This window comes from Myxocyprinus asiaticus, chromosome 26, assembly GCF_019703515.2.
Source record: "Myxocyprinus asiaticus isolate MX2 ecotype Aquarium Trade chromosome 26, UBuf_Myxa_2, whole genome shotgun sequence".
Taxonomy (NCBI): Eukaryota; Metazoa; Chordata; class Actinopteri; order Cypriniformes; family Catostomidae; genus Myxocyprinus; species Myxocyprinus asiaticus.
This window is the reverse complement of record NC_059369.1, coordinates 8,992,624-9,017,107: the sequence shown is the minus strand read 5'-3', so window position 1 is coordinate 9,017,107 and position 24,484 is coordinate 8,992,624. Positions and strand designations below refer to the sequence as shown.

The 24,484-nt window shown below is 40.3% G+C and overlaps 2 protein-coding genes across 5 annotated transcripts in view; one reads left to right on the top strand and one right to left on the bottom strand.

Annotated features, from left to right (window-relative positions):
* LOC127416867 (sodium- and chloride-dependent GABA transporter 2-like) overlaps nt 1-20,666 on the bottom strand; it is a 47,810-nt gene extending 27,144 nt beyond the window's left edge. The window contains exons 1-2 of one of the 3 annotated variants that reach the window (XM_051656453.1): nt 20,468-20,666; nt 2,700-2,834 (exon numbers count right to left, since the gene is read on the bottom strand). In XM_051656453.1, coding sequence (XP_051512413.1) covers nt 2,700-2,763 — 64 coding nt within the window. In that variant the 5' untranslated portion in view covers nt 2,764-2,834; nt 20,468-20,666. Of the gene's footprint in view, nt 1-2,699; nt 2,835-3,002; nt 3,445-20,467 lie in introns of those variants that run through there. The other 2 variants (XM_051656452.1, XM_051656451.1) reach the window with 2 other exon arrangements.
* Nucleotides 2,203-23,998, top strand: LOC127416869 (magnetosome-associated protein MamJ-like). 2 transcript variants are annotated; one of them, XM_051656456.1, is made up of 5 exons: nt 2,203-2,474; nt 2,706-2,797; nt 8,015-8,131; nt 11,109-11,212; nt 22,738-23,998. In XM_051656456.1, the coding sequence occupies exon 5, from the start codon at nt 22,767-22,769 to the stop codon at nt 23,619-23,621; it is 855 nt and encodes a 284-aa protein (XP_051512416.1). In that variant the 5' UTR covers nt 2,203-2,474; nt 2,706-2,797; nt 8,015-8,131; nt 11,109-11,212; nt 22,738-22,766; the 3' UTR covers nt 23,622-23,998. The 2 variants fall into 2 exon arrangements, with proteins under 2 accessions (XP_051512416.1, XP_051512415.1); XM_051656455.1 differs by lacking the exon at nt 11,109-11,212.
* Nucleotides 23,999-24,484: the final 486 nt, after the last annotated feature.

The following is a 24,484-nucleotide window of genomic DNA, read 5'->3' as shown; positions in this document are numbered from 1 at the left end:
GGCCACTGTGCTCATTGGGACCTTCAATGCTGCAGAAATTTTTCTGTACCCTTCCCCAGATCTGTGCCTCGATACAATCCTGTCTCGGAGGTCTACAGAAAATTCCTTGGACTTCATGGCTTGGTTTGTGCTCTGACATGCACTGTTAACTGTGGGACCTTTTATAGACAGGTGTGTGCCTTTCCAAATCATGTCCAATCAACTGAGTTTACCACAGGTGGACTCCAATCAAGCTGTAGAAACATCTCAAGGATGATCAGTGGAAACAGGATGTACCTGAGCTCAATTTTGAGTGTCATGGCAAAGGCTGTGAATACATGTGATTTTTTCATTTTTTATTTTTAATAAATTTGCAAAGATTTCAAACAAACTTATTTCACATTGTCATTATGGGGTAGTGTTTGTAGAATTTTGAGGAAAATAATGAATTTAATCCATTTTGGAATAAGGCTGTAACATAACAAAATGTGGAAAAAGTGAAGCGCTGTGAATACTTTCCAGATGCACTGTACATAACGGAAGCATTTGTTTATTCTGGAATACATTTATATCTACATTATATACTGTATAAAAAACTTTCAATGCTTCGGTGTGTAGGATGTACAGGTGCATCTCAATAAATTAGAATGTTGTGGAAAAGTTCATTTATTTCAGTAATTCAACTCAAATTGTGAAACTCGTGTATTAAATAAATTCAATGCACACAGACTGAAGTAGTTTAAGTCTTTGGTTCTTTTAATTGTGATGATTCTGGCTCACATTTAACAAAAACCCACCTCAAAAAATCTCAAAAAATTAGAATACATCATAAGACCAATAAAAAAAACATTTTTAGTGAATTGTTGGCCTTCTGGAAAGTATGTTCATTTACTGTATATGTACTCAATACTTGGTAGGGGCTCCTTTTGCTTTAATTACTGCCTCAATTCGTCGTGGCATGGAGGTGATCAGTTTGTGGCACTGCTGAGGTGGTATGGAAGCCCAGGTTTCCTTGACAGTGGCCTTCAGCTCATCTGCATTTTTTTGGTCTCTTGTTTCTCATTTTCCTCTTGACAATACCCCATAGATTCTCTATGGGGTTCAGGTCTGGTGAGTTTGCTGGCCAGTCAAGCACACCAAAACCATGGTCATTTAACCAATTTTTGGTGCTTTTGGCAGTGTGGGCAGGTGCCAAATCCTGCCGGAAAATGAAATCAGCATCTTTAAAAAGCTGGTCAGCAGAAGGAAGCATGAAGTGCTCCAAAATTTCTTGGCAAACGGGTGCAGTGACTTTGGTTTTCAAAAAACACAATGGACCAACACCAGCAGATGACATTGCACCCCAAATCATCACAGACTGTGGAAACTTAACACTGGACTTCAAGCAACTTGGGCTATGAGCTTCTCCACCCTTCCTCCAGACTCTAGGACCTTGGTTTCCAAATGAAATACAAAACTTGCTCTCATCTGAAAAGAGGACTTTGGACCACTGGGCAACAGTCCAGTTCTTCTTCTCCTTAGCCCAGGTAAGATGCCTCTGACATTGTCTGTGGTTCAGGAGTGGCTTAACAAGAGGAATACGACAGCTGTAGCCAAATTCCTTGACACGTCTGTGTGTGGTGGCTCTTGATGCCTTGACCCCAGCCTCAGTCCATTCCTTGTGAAGTTCACCCAAATTCTTGAATCGATTTTGCTTGACAATCCTCATAAGGCTGCGGTTCTCTTGGTTGGTTGTGCATCTTTTTCTTCCACACTTTTTTCTTCCACTCAACTTTCTGTTAACATGCTTGGATACAGCACTCTGTGAACAGCCAGCTTCTTTGGCAATGAATGTTTGTGGCTTACCCTCCTTGTGATGGGTGTCAATGATTGTCTTCTGGACAACTGTCAGATCAGCAGTCTTCCCCATGATTGTGTAGCCTAGTGAACCAAACTGAGAGACCATTTTGAAGGCTCAGGAAACCTTTGCAGGTGTTTTGAGTTGATTAGCTGATTGGCATGTCACCATATTCTAATTTTTTGAGATAGTGAATTGGTGGGTTTTTGTTAAATGTGAGCCAAAATCATCACAATTAAAAGAACCAAAGACTTAAACTACTTCAGTCTGTGTGCATTGAATTTATTTAATACATGAGTTTCACAATTTGAGTTGAATTACTGAAATAAATGAACTTTTCCACGACATTCTAATTTATTGAGATGCACCTGTATGTGCTTAAATTCACATTGACTATATTGTTATGAAGAATGAATGCAGTTCTGAAGACTGACCATCACAGCACATATGACTGTTTCGAAGAATGACATGACAGAAATATGAGGCTGGTCTAACACACAACAGTTGTTGTTGGTTACTGCATATTTCAAAACATAATGAAAAAGATCTATCAGTAGGCATACTCCTCCAAGCTCATTTTATTCACTGACACTTAGTCACCCAGCTGTTTTCATGATCAGTCCGAATGCTGAGACAAGTAATGGCACAACTCTCCTCAGTAAGCCACATTATTTGTTACATCACTAATTTTCATAGAACAAACTGTTTGGGGTCAGTGAATTGTGAATGCCATTAAACTGTGAAAGTTTGCATGAAGAAATTTTTTTTATTTTCTTTTATAAATAAATAAATAAATAATAACAATTAAAAAAAAAAATATATATATATATATATATTTTTTTAATCTTTTATAAAAGTTTTATTTTTATTTTTTATTACTCACCCCCAGCCAGTGGACAGAGGCGATGCCAACATGTGATGCCACCTTCCTGTGTGTACTGTCCCATCGCCGTCTCCAGCACAAACAAAGGCACTCCACAGGTAACCACAAACACCAGGTAGGGTATCAAGAATGCCCCTGAGATCACACCAATGCAAAAATACCTTGCTAAGATACAAAATACTTTGACAGTGCATAATGTTGAATTAAAAATAAAAATAGTTTTTGTAACTGTCAGCAACGTTTTTTATTAGTGTTATATTTAGCAATACACGGATACAATGAAATCTGAGGAGGTGCTCATACCTCCTCCATTCTTGTAGCAGAGATAGGGAAACCTCCACACATTCCCTAATCCAACCACAATGCCTGCCACAGCCAGAAGAAACTCTGCTTTACTCCCCCAATACCCTCTCTCTTCCATTTGTCCATCTTTTCTGTTCATACCTTCTCACAGTTTTCACCAGTTCTCTCTTGACTCCGCTGTCCAGACTGCTCTAATTCCACAGTGATAGAGAATGTACAGAATTCTTATCATGTAAAGCTACTCATTGACTGATCCTCCAAGAAGGCATAATTTGAGAAACAAATAAGTCACTGGGCCACACACAAGCTTATAAAATCCATCATGTTATATAATGGGAAGCTGAGCCTCAGGGAATATCTGTATTTCAAATAGCAATAACTAAACATATATGGTTTGACTAAACAAATGTAACCCTGCAGCCAACTGCTGCTACCATTTAGAGTTTTAACATTTAAACAATGTTCTTCAATGTACATTCAAATGATAAAATCTAGCCTCCTGTTATTCATCTCGGAAGCTGTAAGATTTATTAATGTCAGGTAGTAACAAAACAATGCAACTTTGATTTTCAGTTTGCAAACTGAAAAGGTAAATATTGTGAGTTTTTGTGAATATTTTAATTTGGTGTGGTTGTTGCTCCATTCTATAAATGTTATAAAGAGGCTGCAGATCTGATTTGATAAGGTTCTGTTAATTTTCTTCCAGTGTGCAGAAATTATACAACTGCTTACCTTGTACCAAAGTTGATGGAAGACATATCAGCACATGGTCTAAAAAACTGTGCCAAGTGCATGTAAAAACTAGCATTAGCAAGTAAATAAATTGAGAGTTACTTGCCAGTTAGGCAGTAGTATTTTAGGAGTTGCTTAATACAGAGTTCACTTCAAATAAAATATAATACATAGAGTCTGACCCGTTCAGATGTACAGTAAGGGATGTATAATCAAAAAACAAAGTTTCATATGGTCTATTACAAAAAGATCAGTGGCTGCTGTGTGTCTTCGAAAAATGTTTACCTCAGTTAAAAAAAATTACCATCAGAGGTTTCCCATGGAACCCAGAGTTATTATTATATTTGTCACGGTACCAGTGAGGCCATCTGGTTCGTCCTGTGTGTGTGTGTTCCTTTTCTCCAGTGTGTGTGTGCAGGTGCCGTGGTGCTGGCACGATACACATTTCCATGGGAAATCATCACTTTATCAACTTGATCAGCTGACTGAGTTGACCAGTTTAGTTCAACAGCTTCGTCCGTCTCCCAAAACTGGGCCCCCTACCAGCGGTCCCCATGCCCCCTCCGGCGATCCCCACCTCCTCATGACGTCCTGAGCCTTGTCTAAATCACCCCGCTCCATACTCGGTTGAGTCTGCCACATGCTGCTCATTTTTGTCCCTGTGCTCTTTAATTTTTTCCTCTTCAGCCATCTTCCTTCCTCACTGAATACGCCTAGGTGGCTTATATAATCACCTTCCTGATGGGGAGGGCTCGGGAGTGGGGAACTGCCGTCAAGTGACAACAAACACCCCTGCTGCTCATCTTTCCAGTCCTTCTCCAATGAGTTACACAAGGTGTTTGACCACACTGCCCAACATAGGGAGGCGGCGAGATATTGTCAGAGCTGTGCCAGCGTGAGCAATCCATCTCAGATTACTCCACAGAGTTTCACACCCTCGCCGCCTCCTGTGACTGGAATAAACAGGCACAGTGGGACCGATTCCTGCATGGGCTAGCGGTTTACAGCAAGGACAAGATCTATGCCATGTTTCTGCTTCCTGCCCAGTTAAAAGGAGGAGCTTGCCAGTAGAGAAGGGGTTACTAGCGAGCGCTACTCAAATCCCCTAGTCACCATACTCTTCTCCAGGGCAGACTGCAGTATGGGATGATGGAACATCAATGCTCCATTTTGCTGGACTCCGGGGCGAGGGTAACTTCCTGGATGTTGACCTAGCAGTGCGCTGGAAAATACCCAGAGTTCAACTGTAGGAGCTCATCAGAGCTAACACCCTCAGCGGCACACACTGGGCAAGATCACCCAGGTCACGGCCCCCTCTCTATGATTATTTTGGGCAACCACTCTGAGGAGCTGATGTTTTATCTCAAGACCCCATCATCTCCAGTTGTGTTGGGGGATCCATGGCTGGTAATGCACAACCCATGTTGCATGTCTCAGTGTCTTGGTTCTTCTGTTTCCCCTGTTATGTCTTCTTCTGTTTTGCAGGAGGAGCCAGTGGACTTATCCTGGGTTCCCTATGACTTACCATGACCTGAGGGCAGTGTTCAGTCGGTCACGAGCTGCTACCTTCCCTCCTTATCGCCTGTACGACTGCGCTATTGAATGTCTTCCTGGCGCTTCTCCGCCTTGGGGAGCAATATCCAAGACCATGTCTAGCATGTCAGGAGAGTGCTTCAGTGGCTGTTGGAGAATCATCTCTTCAGCAAGGCGGAGAAGTGTACATTTCATGCATGGTCGGTTCCGTTCCTGGGGTTCATCGTCTCATCCGAGGGGATTCATATGGATCCTGCTAAGATCAGAACCATCTCGGATTGGCCAACCCCAGATTCCCGCAAGTTCTTGCAGAGGTTTCTGGGGTTCACAAATTTCTACCACCGATTTGTGCAAAATTTTAGTCAAATCGTCGCCCCTCTGACGGACCTCACCTCTACCAAGACTGAGTTTCATTGGTCTGCGCAACTTCAGTCTGCTTTCCAAAGACTTAAGGAGCGGTTTACTTTGGCTCAGATTCTAATAACACTGGACCCGTCTGGTGGAGGTCGTTGCATCAGAGGTTGACTTCAGGGCGGTTTTCTCCCAGCATTCCTCCTTGGACGGGAGGATGCACCCCTGAGCGTTCTTTTCCCACGATCCCACACCCACCAAACGAAATTACGTCATTGGTAACAGAGTTCCTGGCGGTCAGGCTGGACTTGGGTGAGTGGCATCACTGGTTGGAGGGATCGGGGGTGCCTTTCGTGGTTTGGACCAACCACAACAACCTTTTCCCACGATCCCACACCCACCAAACGAAATTACGTCATTGGTAACAGAGTTCCTGGCGGTCAGGCTGGACTTGGGTGAGTGGCATCACTGGTTGGAGGGATCGGGGGTGCCTTTCGTGGTTTGGACCAACCACAACAACCTCAAATATATTAGGAATGTCAAACAAATAAATTCTAGACAGGCTCACTGGGTACTTTTCTTTGGTCACTTTCATATCGGCCGGGCTCAAAGAACATCACTTTGTCTCACTGTTTTGTGTTCGACAGCACCTCGAGCAACCCAGACACCATTCTGTCGCCTTCTTGGGTGGTGGCCATGGGATCTTGAGAGGTTGAGCCTAAAGTCTGTGCTGCATTGCCTAACGTCACTGTGCCCGCTTTGAAAATATATTTTACTTACTGTACAAATGTATTTATATTTTACATGTAAATGTATTTCTCATCAGTAGAATTACACATAAGTTTCAATGTGTACCTGATATGCCTGTGATGTGCTTTGATTCTACACATCACAATCATTTCCTGTCTTAACTCCTTCTCCTCACTTTTGCCATTGTGTTGGATTGGAGAGGTAGGTTTATGCAAAGCTGCAATTAATCTAATTTGATCTTTGCTTTAAAAATACATTTTAAATGTATTTTTCCTTTAATTCATGTGTGTCATATTATTTTTCTCATATATTTTATCACTTTCTTATTTTGACTTTATACTGTAGCTGTATTTCATTTTGTGTCTCTTCTTTGAACATAAAACACATGCTCACCACATTACACATCATTTTATATTTTTCAGAAATGTTACAAAGGGCAAATACTCACAAAGTGTTAAAGCCTGGTTAATTTGTACTCCATCAGCTATGTTAACTGTTGTTTTGTCTTCTATTTTCATTGTTAAACTATTCATTACTAAAATGTCTACTAATGCCTTACTAAATTTCTCTGCCTTTTCAGCATTGTGTTTGGATGGAAGATAAATGTTACAAAGGGCAAATGCTCACGCAGTGTTAAAGACTGGTTTAATTTTTATTTAATCAGAATTAACTACGAGTCGACCCAGCTGCGGATGTCCAGTGTTTAATTAATCCCATTTAACACACAACGCAGACTACACCAGTTACACTTTGAGTGACACAGTGACTACCAAAAAATACGTTATGCAAATGAAAAAGATCAAAATAATAACTTTATTTTCACTGGGACAAAAATATTTCGATTAAAATGTATTTTGCATTATTTAATGGCTTTACTGAAATATTTCTGTAAAATTTCTCAACTCACCCAGCAAGTGTGGCAAAACTTTGGAAACTGATTTTACATGTTCACAGCCAGTGAATCTGTGCTGTCTGAGAGCACTTTCAATATATTTGTTTGGTTTTTGAAGTTCTCTATGTGTCTGAAGTGGATCAATGACAAGACACCAGAAAATTAAAAGATGCGTTTCACATATTCATATAGCGCTGGCTGTTGCGTTTGGATTGATGCATGTTTTTCTCAAGCATTTTATTCTGTAAAGCATTTATTAATATAAAAAGAAATAAAAATTGTTTTTCATTTGGTTAGGAAAAGTACAGCCCTGCATTTTGGAACATATTTTGCTGAAGTATAAATAAAATTACACAAGATTGTCCATCTTTTTAATTCTAGAGTGTAAGCATTACAATCACCAGTTCAGTTGTATTTGGGCAAATATTCCAATCAGTTTCTTCTAATAATCCTAGTAGGCCTATATAGTGATACGAAAAAGATCAATGTTTAAGTACTTTTTAACTATAAAGCATCGCTTCCAGTCAGCAGCAGTAAGCACATGTGATGTAATCGTGTTGGCATGTTCACGCAAGAACTGATACACGTGTGATAGTCTTCTGTGTGATGGAAGAGCAGCACTGTTTACAACTGAGAAGGAGGAATGCTGTACAGAACCTTCGTTGGTTTTGATTAAGATCTGTATTTGTATATATTTGTTTACTCACAATGGTGTGTTTGTGCTGACTGCCTGTGTTTTTTGGAAATTCAAAAGGTCTGATCACCATCCACTTGTATTTTAAGGACCTACTGAGCTGAGATAATCTTCTAGTTTTCTTCAGATGTGTTCTGCTGAAGAAAGAAAGTCATACACACCTGGAATGGCATGAAGGTGAGTAAATGATGAGAGAATTTTCATTTTTGGGTAAGCTATCCCTTTAAGAAAAGTAGCAAAATAATAAAAAGAAAAAAATCTTTAAAAAAAAACAGTATTACTATTAAATTATGTTTTCTGTTGGAAAAAAAAGGGTAACACTTTACAATAAGGTTCCATTCGTTAACATTAGTTCAGTCAGAACCACTCTGTTTGATTGGAATTTATTGTACAAGCTCTTGACAATAGTTTTGGCAGGAAGGCTCCACTCTGAGGGGTTCAGCTTCTATGCTGAACACATGGTGAACCTCACTGAGGCTTGAATCCCCACCAGTGAGGCCTGTAACAATTAACCAGATAATTTATAAGCAAATTGACAATTGATTGATGACACAATATATGTTAATACAGTAATTCAGTACAAATAGTGATATAATACAATGGTTGAGTTCAGAACAAGGAAGTAGGAGACAATAATAATAGCCTATGGTGCTGAAAGATAAAGTATTTCTCCACATGGATAGAAGATGTATGCAGAAGGCTCAGATTGCTTGAGCATGGGGGGAGCTGGGGATGGGGTGGGTGAGCAAATGTCTGTGTGCCAGACTAGAGCAGGTGTGTGTTCTGAATGGTGTATTTATATGTACTGCCTAATTGGTGGGAGGTAGAGAGTATGGATCAGCTGAGCGTCAGCTGATGAGCCAACTGGTACTACTGTGGTCTGCCTGAACGTCACTTAAGCTCCATTCAGTCGCTAAAGTCCCATTTCATTCAGCACCACTCTGTTTGATTGGAATTTATTGTACAAGCTCTTGACAATAGTTTTTGCAGGAAGGCTCTGCTCTGAGGTGTTCAGCTTCCATGCTGAACACATTGTATCCCTTGCTGAGGGTTGAACCCCCAAACATAATGACAGAAAACTGTTAGTTAGTCAGGGAGCACGACTCCCTAACAGGACTAGGCAAAAGGCGGCGTGCCTTGATACTGAGGAGTGTGACTTTTTTAACTAAGCGGATGTAGCGTACCTCAGATATGACTGGCAGGGAATGCGGTTACCGGATGAGTAATACAAGTATGCAGTTGCTTCTGTAAATCTGCAAGGAATGCAGTTCTGGAGAAATGCATGAGGGTGTATACCAGTGAGGACTTAAATTGGACACCAGGAGAAGAGATAGGAATAATGCTTGTATTGAACAAAAACAAAACTGAAGTTAACAGTGAAAGTCGACATGATGATATGGACATTACACACATTCCTCATGGGGACAGCGAGGTTCCTTGACACTTTTCAGTATGACAGCTCATGGCATTCTGTGCAAGTAAAATGTCTTTGGTTTCTGGACGAATATATCGCTGATAGGCAGAAGATGACCATCGCCCCATGGCCTTTAACGTAGAAGCGGAGATGGTTGGAGCTGCTGTTGTAGCTGCTCCAATGCGGAAGGAGTGTGCTGTGTAGAGGTTAGAGGCCAGTCCACAATGCTGGAAGAGGAGGTAGAGATGGTAAGTAAACCAGCATCTTGTCATGAAGTTCCCCTGCTCAGTAGCTCAGGTGGAGTTGACAGATCAGCTGAGCGTCAACTGATGAGCCAGCTGGCATTACCGTGGTCTGCCTGAACTACGCTTAAGCTCCATTTCAGATGCTAAAGCCTAATTTAATGCATTAGGGATCATGAACAAACAATTAACAATATATTTTTTACAGCATTTATTAATCGTTGTTAATGTTTGGTAATAAAAATAAAATTGTTCATTGTTAGTTCATAGTACATTAACTAATGTATTAATAAATGTATTAGTGTATTAGTAATACACTAGTATTAGTAGTACATTAGTAATGTATTAGTAATTAAAAATGCATTAGTATACGTTGAAAATAACATTAACTAATATTAATAAATGCTTAAGTATTGTTCATTGTTAGTTCATGCTAACTAATGTTAACTAATTTTAACAAATGCAACCTTATTGTAAAGTGTTACCAAAAAAAGCTACGTTGAATTAAATAATCACACTATTTGTCAGTCCAAAACTGAAACCCATGCACATTCTTTAGGTGTATGTCCATGATAAAAATAAGAAATATCTTTAATATCTTCTTAACTGTCTCAAAATAAAACAATTACTACTTAACACAATTATGTCACAACACGGTAACTTAATCTCTCCAAAACTGCACAGAATTACCGTGTATTCGGTGTTGTGTGATGCGCTGTTCTGAAATAGACAGTGACAATATTAGCAGTGTCTATAACATTTATGCAGTTTTAAAAGACACTACAAAAATTATTTAAAATAAAAATAAAATAAATTAAAAATACAAGCTATATGGAGCCTTCTGTGTTTGACAGTATTTACATTTAATAACAATTAATCAATTATTTAACTAAATAACATTGGACAATTGAAATTCCTGAAAATGTACATCATATTGTTATTATTATTATTATAATTACTATTAATATTATTATTATTATTATTATTATTATGATCATCATCAGGGACGTTGAGTTACACTTCATGCCAGTCTTGAATGAGTCTGTGCGCCACATGGGCCAACCCATTCAAAAAAGTCTGGACACACCACTGATTACATAGAAACTTCTTGTATACATGTTGAGTTAGTTTTCCTTTGTGTTGCTCCTGACCAAGTCTTCCATCTCTTCCATCTAAGAGAGCCGTGTGGCCATATCTCAACACCTATTCCCAGTTAGTGGTAATAAGGGGAGCAGAGCGATTGCCTTGCCAAGGGCTTTGGCATCATGACACCAGCTGACAGGGTAGTGAACCATGGCTTTTGTCACAATGACACTAGCTGACAGGGTAGTGAAACATTCTCTTTGGTACTGTGACACTAGCCAACAGGGCAGTGAACCATGGCTTTTGTTACAATGACACTAGCTGACAGGGTAGTGAAACATTGGCTTTAACACAATGACACTAGACAACAGGGTAGTGATTAACATTGTACACATGTTCTCATTCACACCTCTAGAAATGGAGAGACCAGAGCCTCTAACACCAATACTAACTGATTAGTCAGTGATCAAACTTCTTCCTCTGAAAAATCTGGGAAAAGAGCACTACAAGCAGTCCCAGGTGATTTATGTGTTTATGTGTTAAACAAATACACACTGATCTTTACACATTGTATTGATGACATTGCATTGTTGGTTAATTGATTGATGCATCAATCCAAATCGATGGATTGTCACACCCCTACGCATTATGAAGCACATAGACGTTTTTGATTGTGCTCAGTGTGTGGCTGCTGGTGGCTGAACGACCCATCAATGGAGTGGTTGTTTTGCACAACTAAGTTGGCTCAGCTTGGTTTTTGCCAACTTTTGTGAAAATGTTTGTGCCTTGTGCAGCTGCTGCAAGGTCTGTCAGTCGTACTGGGGAATGGCAGAGTTCTGACAGCAAAGAACAGCAAAGACTGAAAATAGCATTCTCGTTCCCGACATACAACGTCTGGGAAAGCAAGAGTGTTATCCTAGGAATGTGGAAGAAACAACTCCACATGGTCTGTCCAACATACAAACCTCGCAATGAGGATTTTGTGTTTGTTTGTACTGTGACATGGCAATTATACACATTATTCATAATGAACAGACAACCACTTTATACGGTGAAAAATGCAAGGTTTAAGCTTGCTCCAAACTCGCCTAAAATCTCTGTGCTCTTTATTTAATTATTATTATTTCTCATAATTTCCAACGGGGGCCTCAGAGGAGCAAGTGGGAGGAGAGAGGAGCAGCTTCAGCTTTCAGAAGGAAAGCAAGCTGCTAGAGCCAAGCATAATTTTCAGACATTCACACTGAATGCAATCAGTGCACTGTTAGAGAACAGTGCACAAGCCCGTCAGCCAGAAGGATGTATCACTCGCAAGTGGAAAACACTTGTGAAACATTTGTCTTTACAAAGACATACTTTTCAGCAAGAGTCTACTCTTTCAGGAGTGCAATGTAAACACACTACAAACCCAGAAGAGTTTTGAAGAGGTTCTTCTTGACGGTACATGCAGGGAGAAAAGTAGAATTCGTTCCTGCTGACCATTTGCAAGATGCTCAGCGAAGCATTGGTTTAGGGTTGCAGTAGCACGAGAGATGTCTTCACTTCCCTGAAAAAGGAAAATTTGAATAATGTGAAGCCGGCTTCCGCTTGTATGCTCAAGTTTATGTCATTATAGGCAGAGCGCTAAGCTTCACCAGCCATTCAAATTAGTGTGATAGTATAGAGTTTCAAAGTCATTCCTGATGGGTTCTCGCATAGCATCAGGTTCTGTCACAGTGTCGAAATTACCTTATTGAAAAGGATATTTGAGAAAATATATACCTTGCAATATACCTCGTTATATATTCTGTACTATAACAGCCATTTTTGTAGTATTTTGAAAAATATGCTGATGCATACAGTTTGTGCAAGTATGTGACTTTTATCAGTAAAAAACATAATGTTTGACAAATGTCAAATGGAACTGAAATATGAATTTACATTGGACTAAAAACAAAACCCTCTGCAGCCTCATTTCAGAAGTCCACCTCATGCCACTGCTATGACCCTATGCAAATTTCACAGTCAATGCAAACCGGAACCTATACGGTAGTTACATATAAACATTGAATAAAATTATTCACACAAATACTTCCCTTTTAAACAATAATCCATTGTTTGATTATTGTTCTAGACTTTTCATTTCACACAATACATACCTGATTTTCAGCTTTTTGCTCACCTTAACCCGCATGCGCACAAATAGTTGCACCCAGTTCACTATGCTGGTACCTGCACCAAAATGGGTGTCATCCTGATTTAACTTTTGTCCTGGCCATCAAAAATAATAATAATAATAATAATTATCTCAGGGTCTATTATTTATTAATGATACTGCACTGACTTGCAAAAACATGCAAAAATTGTTTACTCATAAAATTACACAACTGTGTCCAGTGAGAAAACACAGAGCCTTATTTCTTAACATGTAACGTCTCAGTTACAGTATATATGTAACCCTGGTTCCCTGAGTAGGGAATGAGACGCTGCGTCAGAGCTGATGCAAAGGGAACACCCCAGGGGTCACAAGGTCTGAAGTTTGTTAAAAACACTCACACCAGAATGATGTTTTTAATGCGCTGAGTCTAAACAATGTCTCAAAACCTAAAAAGAGAGCTTGCACACTTATTGCTCCAAAAGAAGACTGTGGGTCGAAAAGTTAACCACATGGTTATTTATTCAAATATCTTTTGGAGTAGCAAGTGTGCGAGCTCTCTTTTTTGGTCATGAGGTCTGAAGCCCTATAGATTCATGCCAATTTATTGGCTGATGATGCTTAAGCAACACCCAATAAGGAGCTGCATCATGGCCTCCTTATAAGCATCCGCTTGACACCATCTGACGAGATTTTCTGCAAGACGCACAAGCCAGTGCAGCAACCAGGGAGTATAGCCAGCAACGCAGCATCTAATTCCCTACTCAGGTAACCAGGGTTACATAAGTAGTCGGGATGTTCTCTTTTGTAGTTCACTTTGATGCTGCTTTAGAACTGACGCATTGGGAAACGTATAAAATAACGTGGAATGATTACTAGCTGCCAACTGTTTCAGCCCGTGTTTCAAACATATAATGGCACACAAGCAGACTACACGTACAAAAATTATAAGTTCACCATTATTCCAGCAGACAGAACATGGAAAGCAGGAGTTAAGCCGTCGTCCAGATTACAAAATCTACAAATGTCCTCCAAGGAAGCACCTATAGCCAAAGCCCACAAAGATGCCACACTCCTCATAGAATGGGCTTGAATACCCATAGGAAGGCAAACTGCATGCCTCATAATCACTTGAAATTGTGTCCACTAGCCAATGAGACAGTCACTGCTTCTTGACCAAAAACCTTCTTTTGCGGCCGCCTAAGCACACAAACAGCTCTCTTAATTACGCCACTGGTTAATGTGATCAACATAGACTCGCAAAGCTATAACAGGGCACAGCATATGCAACCTCTCACTCTCATCCAAATCAAATGGGGGAGGATAGAAGGACTGCAAAGTAATAACCTGTGAGCGAAACTACATCGAAACAACCTTGGATAAACAACCCAAGTGAAGTCTCAATACTACTTTCAACAACCCAGGTGCAAATCCATCCAACCCATGCAGGAGGTGTCTATGGTAACCACTTTGTGGTGACAATCTTGTCCCAACGGAACACCCAACTCTAGAAAGCGGGTCTGTTCCCATGGCAACTAGACTCCGCAGCATCCATCCACATATCACTTTAAAGAGACAACGTGCGTGCATCAGCTGGTGAAGTCCCTTTTAACATTTCCTCCAACACTGAAAAGGCCTCATGTGAAACAGGCCCAGGTTAGCAGATGCCTTGATCATGAGCCCCAACAGCCTGTGAAATGTTCTCTCAGTCCCTCCTTGAACATCGCTATTTAAATGACTGAACACGGGTTGGAGACAGCTGCACCTGCATCACCAGCGAATCCAGCTCCACTTCTAGAAACAGAGTCTGTTACCATGGCAACATAAAACTCTTGTCTAGGTTGATTGTCAACCCTACACTGTCCAAGTGGCTGCGAATTACATCCCGATGTCAGGCTTCCAGACTCTCTGAGTCAGCTTACACCAAACAATCGTTGAAATAATTCAAAATTGGATGCCCTGGAGCCTCAAAGGGGCCAGAACTGCATCCATGCTTTTCGTGAATGTGCATATGCCAGAAAAAGATCGGAAGGATAGACCCAAAAATGGTACACTTCACCCCCCAAAATCGAATCTGGGAAAGCTCCTGTGCTTCAGTGCAATCTGAATGTGAAAATATGCATCCTTAAAATCTATTGTCACAAACCAGTCCCCTGGCTGGATATGAGACATTATCCATTTGTACATCATCTGAATTGAATAACATAGCCATGCTTTATCATTCAAATGACCCATTTTGATACTTTGGGGAACTGCTGCTTGTTAAGTTGATAAGTGAGCAGGCAGTGGCACTATCACAGGGACTGCATGATTACCTGTGCAATGGTGTTGAGTAATCAGAAGGTGGCACCACTGGCTCAATTTTTAGCAACTGGTATAGGAGACTTAAGTTGTGAACACTTAATGCTCGTTCCTCAGTGTAAGCCACGGGGGAGACGTAGTTGAATATAACGGCCCCAAAATTTGTAATGGGGCACAACGTGCGGTGCTTGTAACAATGTGATATTTTACATTTCATAGTGCACACATGCCCCAAAGCAATCGGCCAGCTCGTTCCCCAGCGTGAGTCACAGGGGGAGTGATTCAATCTTTAAGCGCTTGAGAGTGCTGCAATGATGCTGAACAAGAGTGCACCAACGCTACTTTTTAAAATGATATATGAACTCTTTCATACATACTGTCACACAGCCAGTTACGTTACAAGCTGCCAGATTCAAATCGGCTTTAGTGCCGACACAGCCTGCGCTGGTCAAGCGTCTGTTATTTATATTCGCTCAAACAGTTACTCATACAGTCTTTTAAAGCACAGAATATCTATATATACATACATCCAACTCATCACCAAAGTACCACGATAAAAAGTTTACAGCTCTTATACACACAATCAAACACCAAACGTGATCTTTCTCCGATGTGTGCTGCCATTTGTTTACATTAGTAGCGGTTGTCATTCGTCAAACAGACAGCTACTCAAAGAGTCTTTTCAAGCACCTGTTGTCACTAAAGTACCACGATAACAGTTCACAGCTTGTATATGCACAGACTTCATATCTAAACACGATCTTCCCATGCACGCAGTCACATCTGCCGATTATGTGCAGATGCGATTTTCATTCACACAAACAGCAACTTACACACACACACACACACACACACACACAAAGAGTGCATAGGTCTGTGGTTCTTAACCCTGTTCCTGGAGGCCCCATAACACTGCACACTGTATATCTCTCTTTTCTGACACACCCAATTCAGGTCTTGGAGTCTCCACTAACAAGCTGATGAGTTGAATCAGGTGTGTTTGATTAGGGAGAAATCCAAAATGTGTAGTGTTGGGGGGCCTCCAGGAACAGGGTTGAGAACCACTGGCATAGGCAAACCGGACTGCTGATATAATTTTTTTACAGCTATAAAAAAAAAAAAAAACAGTACAGTACAGCAGACATAACCCATTTGTTCACATGTTTACTATATTATATACAGTATTTTGTATGACAAGAAATATATATATATATATATATATATATATATATATATATATATATATATATATATATATATATATATATATATTAAATACTCATCTACACTCTGCCCCCCTCAACCCGCTGTGCAGTGTCACGTGCAAAAATAACTAAATCCAAGGGGCACTGCAGAGGAATTTAGACCCTACTCATGAAAAGGTTAACTGTATGACCAAACATAAGAGCTCCAGCATGTGCGGTGTGGGGACAACATGTGGTGCTTATCACAGTGTAACTTGTACATCGCACGGCACTATGGATGAACTTAAACCTGGCCGGGGGCATAAGCAAGGCATCCACTGTGATTAACTCGCTCCCTAGTGCGATCTAAGTACCCTTTTTTTTTTAAGTAGTGCGGAATTATGACCCATTTGGCCTTCCATACACACTAACCATCGAGTAACCAATGCGTCATAAATGGTGGTCTCGAACTAGAAGGGAGAGTGAGGCAGACTGTGAACTCAAATCGCAATTCCTTAAAAAAAAAACTTGAAGGACTGATAAATCAGTGAGTGCAGAACCAAAAAAGCTTAAAAGGAGTGATGAGTGTGTTGTCCATGCCACCATTAAAGAGTGCCGTCGTCCTTGGTCCGTCACAATGCGGGAATCCACATAGGAAAATGCTCATTTAGGTCACGCTGTTTCCAACGACGTCCTAACATGTTCCCACTCAAAAGGGAGAACATACAGTGCCTATAAAAAGTATTCACCCCCCCTTGGATGTTTTTATATATATTTTTAAATATTAAATCATAGTGAACTTAATTTGGATTTGTTGACACTGATCAACAAAAAAAAGACTCTTTCATATCAAAGTCAAAATACATTTCTACCAATTCATCTAAATTTATAACAAATATTAAACACAAAATAATTGATAAGTATTAACCCCTTTTAATGCAACTCACCTAAATAATCACTATGCAACTGGTTTTAGAATTCGCTCAATTAATTAAATGGAGATCACCTGTGCACAGTCAAGGTGTTTCAAGTGATTTTAGTATAAATACACCTGTCTCTGGAAGGTCCACCAACTGCTAAGTCAGTATCTTGGGAAAAACAACACTATGAAAACAAATAGAACACTTCAAGCAAATCTGCAAAAGGGCTATTGATAAACATAAATCAGGGGATGGATACAAGAAAATGTACAACTCCCTGAATATTCCTCAGAGTACTGTGAATTCAATAATTAAGAAATGGAAAATTATGGTTCAGCAGTAAATCTGCCTAGAGCAGGCTGTCCTCAAACCTATGACTCCACTGAAGGACTTACAAGCTTCAGTGGCTGAGATGAGAGACTGTGCATACAACAACTGTTCCCCTGGTTCTTCATCAGTCACAGCTTTATGGGAGAATGGCAAAGAGAAAGCCACTATTGAAAAAAACCCTTATGAAATCTCAGCTAGAGTTTGCCAGAACACTTGTGGGAGACTCTGAAGTCAGCTGGAAGAAGATTCTATGGTCTAATGAGACCAAAATGGAGCTTTTTGTCCATTAAACCAGATGCTATGTTTGGCGCGAAACAAACAATGCACATAATCAAAAATACACCATCCTCACCGTCAAGCATGGTGGTGGTAGCATCATGTTGTGGGGATGCTTCTCTGCATTAGGCTCTGGAAGCTTTGTAAAGGTAGAGGGTAAAATGAATGCTGCAATATACAGAGAAAATCTTGGAGGAAAACCTGTTGCAGTCTGCAAGAGAACTGAGACTTGGGAGAAGATTTGTTTTCCAGCAAGGAAACAATCCCAAGCATACAGCCAAAGCTACACAAGAATGGTTTCAAAACAACAATGTTAATGTCCTGGAGTGGCCAAGTCAGTGTCCAGACCCCAACCCAATTGAGAATCTGTGAATGGACTTGAAAAAGGCTGTGCACTCACAATCTGCATACAACCTAACAGAGCTTGAGCAGTTTTGCAAAGAAGAATGGGAAAAAAATTGCAGTGTCCATATGTGCTAAGTTGATAGAGACCTATCCACATAGGCTATAGGCCGTGATTGCTGCCAAAGGTGCATCAACTAAATATCGACCTGAAGGGGTTGAATACTTATGAAACCAATTATTTTGTGTTTAATATTTGTTATAAATTTTGACTAATTGGTAGAAATGTGTTTTGACTTTTATATGAAAGAGTCTTTTTCTGTTGATCAGTGTCAAAAAAGCCAAATGAAGTTCACTATGATTCAACATTTAAAATAAAATAAAATGACAGTACTGTCGACATGCATGTGGTGGAGACTGCTCCCCTTGAACGAACAGTGGTGATTGATGAGGTGAGTCAACTAACTCAAAGATCTGACTTAACCAAACAGCAATGTCAAGATTTAAACATGCTTTTAACAAAATGGTCTGGAGTGTTTGCCAAGGATGAGGATGATGTGGGCTACACTGAGGCTGTTCGACATAGAATTCTCTCTGGCAATGCCCCTCCTATCCAAGAAAGGTTTCGGCCCTTACCCCCGATGATGTACAAGGAAATGAAACACCTGTTGACAGGTGTGTTAGATAAGGGGGTAATTTCTGAGAGTACATCGGGGGAGAGTACAAAAACATCCAAGGGGGGGGGGGGGGGTTGTTATGGCCTCCTCTTCCTGGGACGCCAGGTCTGCATTGGTAGTTTAAAAGCTCGTTCCAACCTACAACACTTATTTCAGTTTATTTTCCTTTCCTTTATAGTGTTGTTAAACTTGTTCATAATCAATTCAACACAATCCAAAACTAGATTTAAAAAAAAAACATCTTTAAACCAGGCATGTGTGGTCGAAAAACTGTGTGCCTACTACCAACACCAAAACACTTGCGTACACCTGCAGCTTATATTTAACCTAATTATGTGGTAATGTGCAAGGCTCAGTGTCTGTACGAAGTGCAACACCAACTCTGCACACCAGGTGGAGCAGGAACTGCAGCAATGATCAAAACAAATTATGAGAAATCATATTAATAAATCATCATACATTTATGGAAACGTAACAAACAAATCTATAATTAATCAACAAAATTGCATCAATCACAGGCTGTGACATCCAGCCCCTACACTGCATGAAAAGAGCTATATCCGAACCAGTAGACTCCTGTTTAAACCACTGAATTTCGGACGTATTCAGAAAGTACTGGCCGGGAGTGTCAAATTCCACAGGCCCATATAAATCAGATTATATACCATTTCGGATGTTAGTGACTGACGATTCCTTCCGTGTTATGGCCATTTGTTGCCATGCTAAGTAATCCTCTTAAGTTGTCAGTCAGGGGCCTTTTTTTTTTTTTTTACACCTGAGTCACATTTGCAGTTCTTACCTTCTGGATAAAATGGTCATCCCTATTGGTCATTTATCTCAAACTGGATTGGCTGCCTTTAAACTTAACCCTAAATCTTGACAGTTATTGGGTCACTGTATGCACTGGCTTTCATTTTATTGGTTACATTTTATTTAGCACATCCCAAAATCTTGACAGCTTTTAGGCCACTGCATGCATTGGCTTTAATTTAATTGTTTAAAATTAAAATTTAGCACACCCAAAACCCAGTCAGTATTATGTGCCCCACCACAATTAGAGTTTAATATCAAGCAGCCAACTATGCCACCTGGATTTTTGTGCGCAAGTGAGAAACCCCAGGGAAACTCTTTTCCTTTTCTTATCTTTCTTTTGGTTCGTTTGTTGGGGAAGGAATTGTCAATCACTCAAATGGTACAAAAACATACACAATTTATTCCAAAAGTTAAAAAGGTGAAAACACGACATTAAATTAAAAAACAGACAACAATCATTAAATAAATCTGGTTCAATCGGAGTCTTTAGTCCCCTTGCAACTTTCACTCCAAGTCCATAGAGTCTAAAAAAAAAAAAAAAAGAAAGAAAAACTGCCAGTATCTCAAGTTAATATTCAATTCCCTCATTCCTCTTTCCTCTCCATGTTCATAGTACACACTAGTTAATAATCATCCCAATCTTTATCACTACACAGATGGTATGAATTGTTCAAATTGTTCTAAAATGGACATATCTGAGCTCACGGTAAAAAAAGAACTCTAGTGCATGTTGCTCATCAAACACAAGAACTAGTGTGTGAACAAATGGTTTCCAGCGCTGATTAATTTAGCGTACTCACAGGATGACTGGGTAGCGCCCCTTGCCACCCAGTCTATGCGATATCCAGCGTTGATAGGAAAAAGCCGTCGGTCTCCGTCACACTGTTATAATGAGCCACCCTCTCAGACATCAACAGTCAGATCGTCTCATAAGCCAAAGCCAAATACGCACCCCTATCCTCGTCATGGTGTCTCCTCGTGCTGGCCTTTCACACAGCTAACTCATGCCTTTAGAGATGCAGATGCAGACGCCTGCGCAATGCAGCTCCTCTAAAAAAAACTTCTACTTCTGTGACACAGCGTGCGTACTTAAAGGGGTAAACTTCCACCCCACTCCACCACTGGACCTATCACGCTTGAGAATCATTTAGTGTTCACATGCTCCAATCATGCTGAGAAGAAAACACAAGGACAATCTCAACATAAGAAAATGCCGAAATCACATCACAGCACAGCAAACATAATGAGTGCAAAATAACCTGTGAGCACATCAGTGAAATACAGCAAATAATAAACAAAACCCATACAAATCAGCCCCATTACATCAGCATTTAGCTTTTAAAGCCTCTTATTACAGGCCTTTAATAAATGTTGACACAATATAAATGCTGAGACAATAATTGTGTTTAAATATAATTATTAAAAAGAAAACGTGAAATATACAAACAAAAGAAACACAGTGTGAAATTTCAATTAGAGTTCATTTAAATTAACTGATATCATACTCTGTGTCACTTGTCATCACACAAAAGTGATTATTTCCCACTATAGTGTGGGTCTGCATCAATTATCTCCTGTAGCTCCTGGAACAGAGCTTCTCAAAGCTGCTGGTTTTACAACCAACACTGGCCTCCCATAGACAACACCATCTTCTTCATCAGACACCATGTCCACACAATACACACTACTCCACACAATCCTCCTGTGTCTCTATTGACCTGGTCTTCAGCAACTGCAAAATATAAGTGTCATTTAACCACTGAAAGCAACCACTTAAAGAACTCCTAAATCAATTGAATTAATGATTTTAAACATACTCTTCTCTCTCTTTGCCACAGTCTTGATTGAGTCTCTCAGCTCTACCTTTTCATGATGAAAGTAGGAATACTTCTTCCTTATACCCTCATTAAGTCTTGCAGGACACTTAAAAGTCATAAAATATTGTTAATAAGAGAAGGACTCAATAGTTAAACCAACATAAAAATGGATTTTAAAATATTGGAACAGAAGTTTGAATACTACCTGATATGATCTGTGAAGATGAGTTGAGCCTGGCCATGTGGGAAAAATTATTCAGTGGAAAAGTGGAATCATTATGTGAGAGATTATAATGCAATTAAAATCAGATAAAGTTAAATACTGTATTGGCATTTAATATAGTATAAATAATTGGTCTTACCTGGTTAGTATATTATTTTATTGAAGATTCTTCTTTGAATGTTTCAGTCTGACTGTCTGCCTGTAGCATCTGTAGGTGTGTTTGAAACGACTCCTCAACAAGTCTGACCAGAGATCAGAACAATAAAAGTCTGTGCAGAAGGGGGTGAGGTGTGAAGTGGTGTGTTGGGGTGATTAGGGGGTGGGGGTCAATTATAAACAGTCAATAATGGAGGAGACCGGGGCTAGACTGTTACACTTTTTCCTCCAGTAAATATTTCTAGTAGATTTATTTTTAAAAGTATTTTCTGTATATGCACACCTTTAAAGCCTTGGCTACAAAAAAGCTGTTGAACACCTCCAGTTTGACAGACTGAATTTTGGAGGTATGGAGTTAGCAGGGCACACAGACTAATTCTGAAACAATTTCCTACCTGTGGAACGTATTGCAGGCAGATGTGTACTTAGTACTGTCATGTTTATTCTGTTGTTCATGTATTTCATGTCTTTTATTTTGAAACGTTTAGTTCCTGTTTCATGTCACGTGTTCCTTAGTCATGTGATTCCTGTTTCCCTCCATGTTCTTGTGTCTTGTTTTCATTGGGTTATTGTCTGATTATCTTGTTATCAGTTCTGTATGTTCATTGGTTCCCTCGTCATTGTTTTACCCCTTGTCCATGTATTTAAGCCCTCATGTTCACCATTGTCCTTTGTCAGGTATTGTGTGTTTGGTAACGTGTCATGCTAAGTCTAAGTCAAGTCAAGTTTATGTTCATGTTAGTTGTTCATGTTCATGTTCATGTTTATGTTTTGTTTAGTTCACGTTTATAGTTAGGGTTTTGGATATCACTTATGTAAATAAATCACACTTGGGTTCTTCTCTCCATCGTCTCTTTGTTTACCTCACTGCCAGCCTCGTTACAGAAATACCTGACCAAAACCATGAACCCAGCAATCCAACTCCAACGCCTACGTCAGGGGAATCGTTCCAAGGAGGATTATGTGGAGGACTTCTGCGCTCTGGCCTGCCGGGTGGACTTTATTGAGGTCGCCCTCAAAGACTATTTCCATTTTGGATTAAGTGAGCCAATTTCCTCCCTGATGCCTGGCGGTCAGAGTACTTATGGCCTGGATCAGTATATCGACCTTGCCCTGCAGAATATTGGTTCTACGTTCACTGTAGGGGAGGCGGATGCCGAGCGGGAGTCCCACGTCATGGCCGCCGAGCCAGAGTTCCACGTCATAGTCGCTGAGCTAGCGCCATCTTTAGCCACGCCTCAGCCTGCTCCATGCCATGTCACAGCAACACCTCAGCCTGCTCCATGCCATGTCACAGCAACACCTCAGCCTGCTCCATGCCATGTCACAGCCACGCCTGAGCCTGCTCCATGCCACGTCACAGCCACGCCTGAGCCTGCTCCATGCCACGTCACAGCCACGCCTGAGCCTGCTCCATGCCACGTCACAGCCACGCCTGAGCCTGCTCCATGCCACGTCACAGCCACGCCTGAGCCTGCTCCATGCCACGTCACAGCCACGCCTGCTCCATGCCACGTCACAGCCACGCCTGAGCCTGCTCCATGCCACATCACAGCCACGCCTGAGCCTGCTCCATGCCACGTCACAGCCACGCCTGAGCCTGCTCCATGCCACGTCACAGCCATGCCTGAGCCTGCTCCATGCCACATCACAGCCACACCTGAGTCTGCTCCACGCCATGTCATGGCCACATCTGAGCTATTGGACCTGGAGATATGTTCCCGTCCTTGTACCCACCCTATGGACGCTTCCTCATGATCAGGCAAGGGGAACTTTCGACCCTCAGACCCCACCTAGACCCTCCGAGCCCTGGACTCCACCTTGGTCAGTCAGTCACCTGGCTCTGCCTTGGCTCTCCGATCCTCTGGCTATGTCTCGTCCTTCCGATCTGTCAGCTCTACCGGGGACTTCCATCCCTATGGCTCCACCTTGGTCCACTTGGGTTCTTCACTCCATCGTCTCTTCGTTTACCTCATTGCCAGCCTTGTTACAAGTACTTAATCTGTGCAGTTAATATAGACAAAAGAGAAGGTATCAGTAGTAATACCACTCTGCACAATGGTTGAGATTTTGGCCTGTATGATTCCTAAAGTTTTCATATTGTGTTTTTTTTTTTTAAAAAAAGAGAATTTTATGCACACATCAGATTATTTTTTAACATCAAATTTTATAATTTTGGATTTTTTTTTTTTAAATGAAACTATTTTTCTGCTTTTATTACATAATTGTTATGTTTTTTTAAATTATTTTATTAACTTCTACATTTTGGTTTAGTACTGTACAGTAACTATTGTATTGGATAGATTAAATTGTTTGTATTCAATTTCTTTAGTACCCATACTTTAAAAAAAAGGAAAAAAAAAAAAAAGAGAAAAGTACAATAATAAACTCTTACGTAATTTTCTGCAATACTGTTTGGTTGATATTTCTTGACCAAGTGATCATGGCTATTGACCAAATGCTTTAGGTAGTTATTATGAATGATCCATTAGCCATTTAAATGAACCATTATGTCAGCACAAGGTAACAGTATAGGTGTTTACATTTACATATTTTAAAGAAAGAAATACAGATAAATCTCTTGATATCAAAAATATCAAGCAAAATAAAAAGTTAATATT

Coding starts and splice junctions, on each gene's coding strand:
- LOC127416869 (XM_051656455.1), top strand. CDS start 22,767: ATGAACCCAGCAATCCAACTCCAACGCCTACGTCAGGGGAATCGTTCC.